The sequence below is a fragment of the Monopterus albus genome, unplaced genomic scaffold (assembly GCF_001952655.1).
Source record: "Monopterus albus unplaced genomic scaffold, M_albus_1.0 scaffold98.1, whole genome shotgun sequence".
Taxonomy (NCBI): domain Eukaryota; kingdom Metazoa; phylum Chordata; class Actinopteri; order Synbranchiformes; family Synbranchidae; genus Monopterus; species Monopterus albus.
The window spans coordinates 2,971,087-2,982,689 of NW_018127978.1; the positions used below are offsets into that span (position 1 = coordinate 2,971,087).

General features: G+C 38.2%; 1 protein-coding gene across 4 annotated transcripts in view; it reads right to left on the minus strand.

Annotated features, from left to right (window-relative positions):
* The window catches only part of acss2 (acyl-CoA synthetase short chain family member 2), a 70,655-nt gene that overhangs the window by 25,028 nt on the left and 34,024 nt on the right, over positions 1–11,603 (minus strand). For 2 of the 4 annotated variants that reach the window (XM_020609110.1, XM_020609113.1), the window contains exons 6-10: positions 8,119–8,194; positions 6,751–6,862; positions 5,985–6,032; positions 1,097–1,234; positions 196–366 (exon numbers count right to left, since the gene is read on the minus strand). In XM_020609110.1, the coding sequence (XP_020464766.1) occupies positions 196–366; positions 1,097–1,234; positions 5,985–6,032; positions 6,751–6,862; positions 8,119–8,194 (545 nt within the window). The remainder of the gene's footprint in view (positions 1–195; positions 367–1,096; positions 1,235–5,984; positions 6,033–6,750; positions 6,863–8,118; positions 8,195–11,603) is intronic. The other 2 variants (XM_020609111.1, XM_020609112.1) reach the window with 2 other exon arrangements.

The following is an 11,603-nucleotide window of genomic DNA, read 5'->3' on the forward strand; positions in this document are numbered from 1 at the left end:
TAAAAAGTAAGACCCCATGTGCAGCCAGTCACAATGGGGTGAGTGGCTGCAAGTGGTCAGCCAAGTGATCAGCCAAGTGATCAGCCAAGTGATCAGCCAAGTGATCAGCCAAGTGATCAGCCAAGTGATCAGCCAAGTTGCTTGATTTAAAAAAGAAAGAAAGAAGTTAAATACTGTCCTTCAGGCTCCACTCACCAGGACACTGGTGGCGCCATTAGCCAGTGGTCCGTAGGTGATGTAGGAGTGTCCGGTGATCCAACCAATATCTGCTGTGCACCAGTAGATGTCATCAGGCTGATAGTCAAACACCAGTTTGAAGGAGACAGCAGTGTAGAGCATGTAACCGCTGACTGTGTGAAGAACTCCCTGAAAATAAGAGGAGAGGAGGGTCAGTAATGACTGAGCACTGTATGTGAAAACATGTTAATAATCTGAAAATATGTCATTTAAACAGCAAATGACAGGTGGAAGTTCAAAAGTCAATCATCCCTCAGACTTTGCTTGTGGATGTAAGAATACTGATGCACTAATAAGGCATTTCTCTGCAGATAATGATCATTACCTGCTCTTTTTGGCCCTTACTAATACAGCATGTTAGAACTACTTATACCACAGTTACAAATAACCAAGTCAGATGGACACCACTATCATTATTAGCAAGTCCAAGTTAACACCATTAGCAGTTAACACTGTTCAAAAATTCAATTACCCTGCTTTTATATTTTCTTCTAAAGTGCGTCACGCTGATGTAGACAACCTAACAGAAAGCGTCTGGCTAAGAAGCACCCATAACAAACACGCAGGCAAAACTCTACAGTACCCAATATCATGTACTTAGGTTTATAGTGTTCCCTCCAGAATCTCAGCAAGCCTTATCCAAGTGAGCTCTTTCTGTCAGCATAAATAAAGCAGCTAATAATTGTAACCTTCCCATACATCATGAAAATCTACAACTTCAAACAGTGTACAGCTAAACAATACTGGAACACCATCCCACCCACTCTGGACAGGGTGTGCCTCTACTCGTGTACAGAACATTACAGCTCTAATGGGTAATTTTGTAGAAAAAATGCATGTCTGTGTGTGTTTACTCTACTTTTGGTCTGCCAGTTGAACCGCTGGTGTAGAGGATAAAGAGAGGATCTTCAGACTCACACCACTCTGGTTCACATTCATCTGAAACTCCACGTACCAGTGTATACCAACACAAGTCCACCTTGGGGTTCCATGGGATCTGGTATGAAATATAAAACAAAAAAACAAACAAAACACACACACACACACACACACACACACACAGATATCAACAAATACACAAACGTGCACAGACAAACAGATAGACAGATGAGCAAACAATTTCCCAGAGTAATCAATAAAATCCCAGTCAGGCTGTAAACATCCATAACAGCAAATGTCTCTACATTCTAAAACTCAAAACAAAAGTGAAGGAATGTTAGCTTGACAAACATGCTCACACACTACTGAAGAGAAAGAGCAAACAAGAGAAAACGTTAACTTTGAGACAGTGAATAAAGCAATAGAGTTGTAAGAAAAGTTACAAACAGGAGAATTTGTTGTAACTTATTCCCTGTCAGTCAGAGCTGGGTCATTTGCTGTTTGATATAAAACAAAACCAAAATGTGAAGTAAAATGTATTTGCAGTTTAAGGAACAATGGTGAAACTTATCTTTGTTAGACACAAGTGCCTAAAACGCCTAATAATTTTTGGAGCAACAGAAAGAAGAGAGATTAAGATGGGCTAAGATGTACAGAAAGCTGTACACTCACAAAGACAAGACAGGCAAGCAAGGAAAAAGTTAGAAAGCTTTAGTCATAAAACAAAGCACGACTCCACAAAATGTTCCAAGTTACTTATTGGTCCAGTTTTCCTACAAGTGATGAACAGGTGGCTTTGTTTTTGTTTTTATCATTCTCATTTACCTTCATGTGCCAAAAACAATTAATCTGTCCCAGTAGACCATGCAAGCTCTTTCCAAACAGTGAGCTCGACCTAAGTCTAATGTTCACTCAAGAATATGCACACAGAAATATAGAAGTGGACACATTTGTTGGAACTCATCAATGAAAAAAGAAGAAACCACAATTTTCTTTAAGATAACTTCAGTCTGGTAATTGGCATCCATCGCTGTTTATTTCATAAAAATCAGACTTTGCTTCTGATTTTCGATCCATCAGTGTTTTACATAATAAAAAATATCAACATGGCATGGACAAAAATGATGGGACCCTTACTGTAATATTTTGACCTAAACAAAAAATCATTGCAACCAAGTCTCAATGAGACTTCTGCAAATGTCACCAGGTGGTTTGGCCCACTTGTCCTGAGCAAGCTTTTCAAAGACTGCCTTCTCCACTTTCAGCTCTTTCCACAGATGTTCAATAGGATTCTCATGTGTCACACTGACACCAAGACGTCGTTCAACCCAGAGGTTACCAGATATGAAGCAATGCTGCCAAGATATACATACAGGGCACTAACCCCTGTTGCCTGATACAAAGTCATTATTAATATACATCCAGGTTACTGCAAAAAATTAAAAAATAAAAATAAAAAAATTAAACCACAATAAAAATAATTAGATATCTTTAGCTGGTTAAAATATACTGTAAGGTAAACATAAAAAAAAAAAAAAATCAATATGCGCTTCTTTTGACAAAAATCTGAATCTACCAATAGAGTCGGCTCATGTAAATAGAGGATTAGTTAGTGAGAGCTGGGTGATTCAAATCCACATTCTGAATTGAGAATACATAAATACCACCCCTGCAGCAATCAGAAATTAAAGGTAGCCTTCTCCAAATGTTACTGTTTCAGTAACTGTGGCATGTGTAACAGTTTGGGCACCACATTAACCCATTTATCCATCTGTTTTTTTTCCCCACTTATTTGGGACGCCAAGGCATTCCCAGCCCTGGTAACATGCAGATTGGCAACCAATTAAAGGGAAAACCAACATAAAGTGTCTCAGTAAGGTGTTGGGCCACCACAACAGCTTTAATGCTCCTTGGCATTGATTCGCCAACATATTTTCTGTTGATCTGTATCACTATAGTGGACAGGAGCTTTAATATGTATGAAACTAAACATTCAGTATTTTATTGTTAGGCTTTAACTACAATTTGCTTAGAATAATTTATTTGGAAAACAAAATAAGCAAAATGATAACATAATATGATCCTCTCATCACAATACAACTGAACTTTAAGTGATACATTAAAAAACAAATGATAATATTCAATCACATGAGTACCTATTAGCTTAAGTAAAGTGTTCTGTTTTTGGTGGCACAACTCTAATTAGACCATAATCAGAACCATAACACTATGCTGTGTTTAACAGTTAAGATCCAAAGCATAGCCACATGTGAAAAGTATGCTTAAGCAAAAAAATCAAATCCTAGTGATCTACAACAGCAGATCCCCAATTCTTTCTCACTGTAATGTTTGTAAAGGAAAGAAGTGTCACTGCAATTACATTAGGAAGAACACAAGAGTCTTTAGAGGCAGTGGGTCATTTTGGATAGAGACAAAAAAAGAAAACAATGTTAGTCCAATTCCACAAGGACAGAGAATTTACATTTTATTCCCATGAATTTACTGTTGAGAAAACATTTGAAAACACGAGTACCACTTTCACACATCTTTAAAAATTCTATCTGTATCTTTCAATTTTTTGTATAAATCTAGATCTTAATTTCAAACCACAGACACGTAGCACCCGCCGTAAGCACCGGGATACAGGGGACTCCTAAAATATTATTCAAGTTGAATCATTCATGATAAAATAAAAATCAATCAATTTAAAGGTGCACTAACTAAGATTTTACATGTTTGTTAAATAAAGTTAAAAGGGGACAGGATGTGGTGTCTCTCAGCTATACTACCATGACACTCTTCGGCCTACAGCCCTTCTGTTGTTGTTCCTGTTTCTTTTCCTTCTGTTTGATGGTCAGTCAGGACATTAACCTAGCGAAAACGTTTTCAAACCACAACTAGTCACTAAAAGTCCAAGACAGTAGCTGGCAGACCGCAAAGGTCACGGTCTTTTGCGCAGAATGGGCCAAATAAAATGCAAAAGTCAGGGTTAAAAACAGCTTTTTGATGGAGTGTTCAAACCAAAAGACTCAAATTTGGTTCAAATGTGGTGTTTTTCCTTCTGAACGTGTTAGCATCTAAAGCTAACATGTTTGTTTGGGTAACACTGGCGATCTTGCATGGTTGTGATTGAATGTCACGGAGAAATTCAATCTTTGTGCAATTTAGTGCTTTGTTAAACCCCATTTGAGACTGGGATCCACATCACTTAACGATGTTCTGCTGCAATGCAGGATTCATTAGTCAAAGACCCATGGCATGCTTTATCTTGTTTTTTTTTTACTTATCTGCAATGTTACAATGGTGAATTATCATCTTACCCATGACCTAAAGCTCAAGAAATAAGGAGAAACGTGTGTTCTAGTACTTCTATGCCTAAGCAACACGGTTTACACATCTCGCAAACTCTCGCTCGTGAAACTTTTTTCTGCCAAAATTAGGTTTGCCTGATAGTTTAAGGATTTTTTTGAATGGTCATAATCTCCAGGCAGTTGCACGTTCATGTGAGCTTGCTTGACATCCACTGGTGCCATTGTAAAAGTAGAATTTTTTCGACTGCACCTGGTTTTGTGGATGTATTTGACCTCCAGCTGCTACACTGTGACCAGAGCATGTGGAGAGAAATACAAGGCCTAAGGTTACTGCATGTCCAGGAGAATGTTCCTGTACAGGGACTCACTGTTTTATGTGACCGGGTCTAACCTACAAGCAGCCGGCCTGTGAAGCCCCCCACGGTGGTGAATGATCAATGTTGGATTCCCCCGGAGCACAGTACCTGTTTGTTTTGACTGCTTGAGGCCAGTGTGTCTGTTGCATGTGATGTGATGCTGGTTAACAAGCGGATTAAAGATCCTATGTGGTGGGACTTAACGTTAAGTTTAAAAAAAAACCCACAGGTTGCACGTCTGTTAATGCGTTGTTTCTGTAGAGAATTGTTGTAAGGCTGTAGAAGTTACTATGTCTGCATTATGTCAGTTAAAATATGGGTTTTCTCAACTACCCACTTTGTTTATAGTGTTACACATCTCTCTTCATCGGTACATATACTGTTGTTTACCTATCTATGGAGGAGACATTCAAATTAATTAATGCTGTTCCAGTTTGTCCTGCTGTCCACTTTTGACACAACACCAACAACAGGAGTTGTGCATGTTCATGAACTATCCTCAGGTTTTCAAGAAGAGGCTCTCTGGTTTTATCATTCTGAAATAATTACAGACTATTTGGAGGTATGATAGGTGCAAAGCTAATCTAGAGGTACCCAAGATTAAACATTAAATGGCTGGAAATGAGCAAAATGAGCATGCCATGGGCACTTTAACAGTAGCTTTGGTCTGGTGGCTGCTTTTTGTACAGTTTGTCCCAACCTGGCATCTGTAGCTCGCATTGTTGATAGGTTTGTTTTGAATTTTACTAGACCATTTAGCAGCTGAAAAGACATTAATTAAGGTACCTTTAACTGTGTCCGTTTCATATTTCAGTAGTGCATTTTAGTGTCAGCGGGTACTGATATGTTAGTCACAAAATTTTATTAATATTTTTCTGATCAAACTAATTATTTATCATGTTCACAAATGTAGCCTCAACTGACAAAAATCACAGGAATAAGAAACTGCTGTTGCTGGGTAAAAACAATAAATCAGCAATATAGTTTCTTAAATTTTAATAGGAGCCACTAAGCAAAGCATAATTCATTCCTTTAACAAAATTAACCTAAGCAGCATTTATGGTTTTCTTCATGCTTTGTTTATTCTTTTTACCTTGCAGCAGTAATATGCAAATGCTGATGTGGATGAATTTCCCCTTTAAAAAAGCAAAAGCAAAGGTGTTATGGAAGGTTTAGTGAAGGGAGGAGAGTATGAAAATACCTGGGGAACAGGACGTGTTTTCTTTACTCTTCCTGTCTGTTTTTCCTGCTGGATGGGAGAGATGAAAGTCAAGAGGAGGAGGAAAAGGAGGAGGAGGAGGAGGGAAATGTTAATGGGGGAAAGTGGTTAATTTATGAAGTCAAAATATAAAAAACCCACAAAGTTAAAAAACCGGTCACCTCTAGTGGAAACATGGAGAGAGGTTTTCATGACTGATTACTGCATGTAAAAAAAAATGACACTCAAGGTCAGTTTGACAAAAAATGGTCCCAATGCTTATGAATTTCCCAAAAAAAAACTGTTGAGGAAAAGTCAGTTCTTGTTGGGTGGACTAAACAACTTCATAACATTCTCAACCAAAATTCAGAAGCATCTACACTAATGCATAAAATTATATTCAAAGTGAAAGGCTGCTTTTACATTTGTCCATCTCTCACTGCCACTATTAAATTCTTTCATAGAAATTATTGACAAACAAAGAAAATCACCAGCCTTTTGTTTTAAAATACTTTCACAAAAGTCAAGAATCTGTATTATTTATATGCTAGTAAAACTGACCCCGCTGTCTTTTATTTGACAAACATGGTAGAAGCAAAGCAATGATGTTTTCTTGGGGAGAATGCAAACTTAAAATAACCTAACATATAAAAAGATACACTAAATTATGATGTGAAGATATAACCACAGCTGAATAAATTAATGATTTAACCCCATTTAACAGACACTTTGGCCTGGACTGGAGTAAACTGGCCCAGCTTGGGTTTACCTGTAGATCAGGACAGCATCGCTTGGCGGGAGGAGACTGAGAGCCCAGATGAGTCTCTTCTGTTTCTTTGGACAAGTGCTTCAGCATAATACACTTCTCAACTGGGAAACCCCTGCACCGGGACATAAACATAGTATTAAATGCAATATCATACCCAGTGAGCAAGTTCTGGCCCTCTCCTATAATTCTTGATAAAACAAAGTTCACAAAGTTACCATTTTAGTTTCAAAGAGCATTACTTAGGTGTGGCAGTGCCCAGGAATACTAACATGAGGAGTAATTTATATAAGCTGAATGATCTGGCTCATTGCTACTGGGCTGTCTGTCCTAGTCCAAACAAGGTCACCATGTTTAGTGTTGCAGAAGGGAACTGAGACTGTGTGTGACCTGTGGAGATCTTATCTAATCTCAGCTCTGTTTCACCGGGTTCAGAATGACTGCATTCTCCATTTCTTAACAAAACATAAAGAAAATATGTTTATGTGTTGGGGATAAAACTGAAATAAAGCCAATGTTTTACTCTTAGTTTCATATGAAATCGCAAGCTGCATTCTGAAGTATGTCCACCTTCAATAGACATCTCAGTTGATGAAAAATGATATTATATCGCTAGCAAGCAAGCTACAACGTACTTTACACTGGAAGAAGTTGAACTACAGTGAAGCTACTCTAGGAAGAAATCTAGTTTTGTTAACTGAAGCTATTTAGGAAAAAGTACTTCAAACTATTCTGCAAAAAATTGTCATATTGACAATGTTCATGTGATTTGAAATTACAACTAAATATAACACTAAGTACTAACATTCCAGCAAAACTGCCCATCAGCTGAGTGTATTACCTTAGACCTAAACCTGTCCTAAATAAAACAATCCCATCTGGGCTGGTGACGGGGAGAAACTAGCAACTGATCTAAATAATGGGCCTAATTACTTGTCAGAGCAAAATCTCTTGTTTATATAACACATGAGAAGTTTCTCAAAGTCCTTATTCAACAGGTGGTTCTGTTTGGTACTGAAAATGTTCTTGCCAACACTGAAAAGCCGCTCACATGCGCCATGTTAAAATAATCACCTCACATCATATAAAAGCACTTAAGCCCTGTGTATATTTTAATATGGACCCAGGAAGGAAGACATATTACTGATGTAACAATAAATCCAAATTAAATAATGATAAATGCGACTACTATTTTGCTGTGGGCATGTTAACGTTAAGGGCTGGAGAAAGCCTCAATGATTTGCCTTAGTAAAAGTAAACAGAACTTGCTTGCTTGGCTGCTGCACTTGCTTGTGAACTGGAGCCTGTGTGTTTGTGTGCGTGTGTGTGTGTGTGTGTGTGTGTGTGTGTGTGTGTGTGTGGACAGCTTACTTGTCTCTGCATTTCTGCAGTGCTTCATCAGCTAAGAGCTTCAGGCTGATCAGTTTATCTCCTCGATAAAAACCATCTGAATCAGAATGAATGAAAAAGCCAGAAATGAACTACCATCATGCTACTGGAAGAAGTATGAACAGAAGGCAGACATTTCCATTCCACTTGATGGAAGTGCTTCTTTCAGCTAACATTTTTATCATCTTAACTGGGTTATGCCATGCAGTACTCACATGTCATAACTGTATTTGAAGTGTTAGTAGTCACATTAAACATTCCAGCTGAACATCAAGATCCATTTTTACACAGCATGTAAACAGTGGATTTTGTCCCCATATCTTACAGTGTAGGTGTATTCTAAATAAATTTTTTCACAGCCATTTGGTATGTAACATGATTACACAGATGGATGGACAGACAGACAGACAGGCGGACAGACAGATGGGTAGACGCCAATAATGTTGAAAACTAAAAAGAAAACACTTTGACAAGAATTATGTAGCAAACAGAGGTTAAATTAACTGATGATTTCTAGAAGAATACATGACATACTTGCACATAAATGATGGTTCTTTAATATTTAGCAATACAGTCTAAGCCAGAGGTTCCCAAACTTTTCAGATCATGTACTACTACAGTATTGTTCAAAATAATAGCAGTACAATGTGACTAACCAGAATAATCCAGGTTTTTAGTATATTTTTTATTGCTACATGGCAAACAAGTTACCAGTAGGTGCAGTAGATTCTCAGAAAGCAAACAAGACCCAGCATTCATGATATGCGCGCTCTTAAGGCTGTGCAATTGGGCAATTAGTTGAAAGGGGTGTGTTCAAAAAAATAGCAGTGTGGCATTCAATCAGTGAGGTCATCAATTTTGTGAAATAACAGGTGTGAATCAGGTGGCCCCTATTTAAGGATGAAGCCAGCACTTGTTGAACATGCATTTGAAAGCCTGAGGAAAATGGGTCGTTCAAGACATTGTTCAGAAGAACAGCGTACTTTGATTAAAAAGTTGATTGGAGAGGGGAAAACCTATAAAGAGGTGCAAAAAATTATAGGCTGTTCAGCTAAAATGATCTCCAATGCCTTAAAATGGAGAGCAAAACCAGAGAGACGTGGAAGAAAACGGAAGACAACCATCAAAATGGATCGAAGAATAACCAGAATGGCAAAGGCCCAGCCAATGATCAGCTCCAGGATGATCAAAGACAGTCTGGAGTTACCTGTAAGTACTGTGACAGTTAGAAGACGTCTGTGTGAAGCTAATCTATTTTCAAGAATCCCCCGCAAAGTCCCTCTGTTAAAAAAAAGGCACGTGCAGAAGAGGTTACAATTTGCCAAAGAACACATCAACTGGCCTAAAGAGAAATGGAGGAACATTTTGTGGACTGATGAGAGTAAAATTGTTCTTTTTGGGTCCAAGGGCCACAGACAGTTTGTGAGATGACCCCCAAACTCTGAATTCAAGCCACAGTACACAGTGAAGACAGTGAAGCATGGTGGTGCAAGCATCATGATATGGGCATGTTTCTCCTACTATGGTGTTGGGCCTATTTATCGCATACCAGGGATCATGGATCAGTTTGCATATGTCAAAATACTTGAAGAGGTCATGTTGCCTTATGCTGAAGAGGACATGCCCTTGAAATGGTTGTTTCAACAAGACAATGACCCCAAACACACTAGTAAACGAGCAAAGTCTTGGTTCCAAACCAACAAAATTAATGTTATGGAGTGGCCAGCCCAATCCCCGGACCTTAATCCAATCGAGAACTTGTGGGGTGATATCAAAAATGCTGTTTCTGAAGCAAAACCAAGAAATGTAAATGAATTGTGGAATGTTGTTAAAGAATCATGGAGTGTAATAACAGCTGAAAGGTGCCACAAGTTGGTTGACTCCATGCCACACAGATGTGAAGCAGTTATAAAAAACTGTGGTCATACAACTAAATATTAGTTTAGTGATTCACAGGATTGCTAAATCCTAGAAACAAAAACGTTTGTACAAAATAGTTTTGTGTTTGTACAGTCAACGGCAGACACTGCTATTTTTTTGAACACACCCCTTTCAACTAATTGCCCAATTGCACAGCCTTAAGAGCGTGCATATCATGAATGCTGGGTCTTGTTTGCTTTCTGAGAATCTACTGCACCTACTGGTAACTTGTTTGCCATGTAGCAATAAAAAATATACTAAAAACCTGGATTATTCTGGTTAGTCACATTGTACTGCTATTATTTTGAACAATACTGTATGTACCAAATCCGATTTTCTGAGTAGTACTCAGCAAAGTACAGGGCTAGTACCACCCCTGACTAGTGCTGCTACTATTACTACTAGAATGAAGTGACCGTTTCTCAGAAAGGCTAAATAACAACAACATAAGGCTACTTTTTTAAAACCAAAACATCTATAATCAGAGCACGAACAAATATCACTCTGTTAAAACAGCTGTTGACACTTGCAGCTTCCTCTCTCCACCTGTTGCTTCCCTTCTGTCTGTGGATTGAATGGAATTCTATTTACAACCATGAAAATCAAGCAGGCTAAGAAGCCAAGCAAAGTGACAGTCTTTCTGTCTGTATATCTGTCAATTTATCCACCTCCTGTACTATATCCTTATTATATTATGGAAAGCATGACACACAGACATGCACACACATCTGAATGAATGAACTAAGTCAAGCTAATGTTACTGGTTATGCATCTTGGTCGTAACATCATGTCACCCTATGTGGCTAAGCACAGGCAAATTAAATTTCCAAAATGTTCAAATAGCTATAAATAAATTTTTACATCATTGTAATGTAATGTGCAGATGTAATAACCGTTGTATGTAAAAAAAAATTAAATGACAACTGTTTTGGTTTTACGTTTTGGGCCATTTGGAGTGCAACTGATAGGCCTTGAAGCTGGTGATGTTATACTAAAAGCAGATGACTCGACACCATATCGACCCTTCACATAAGTATTGCAGCACAATGTTTTGATGCCTCGCTTCACCACGCAAAAAATCATGTCACCACCCCAAATGAGGCCTCGTTACATCACACTCAGGTGAGTTGTCATGCTGGTTTTGAATGCCACATGAACCTCTCAGTATTTAAAAGCAGAGTCATACAACCAGTTTGAAAGTGATCTGTTTTCATAATACTAGCTTTAGGGAACAATAATATAAGCATTAAGATCACTTATAATGTCACCAAGTGTTTCTGCATAGTCTCAGATTTATTCCACCCTATAAATACAGTATCAGGGTATTGGCCAGCAGATGGCGCCATTTTTGACTGTGAAATGCTTCAAAACTGAACTGTTTTTAACATAATTGCTTCATATTGACTGAGTGCATCAGAAAGCCATCAATCCATCAATACTTTCAGCAGGCTCTGGCGTACCACCAGTGCTATGGCTGCCACCGCTTGGGAATCACTGGGTTTAATGCATACATACATAAAAAGAGACCGACAGAAAGAAAGAATGGA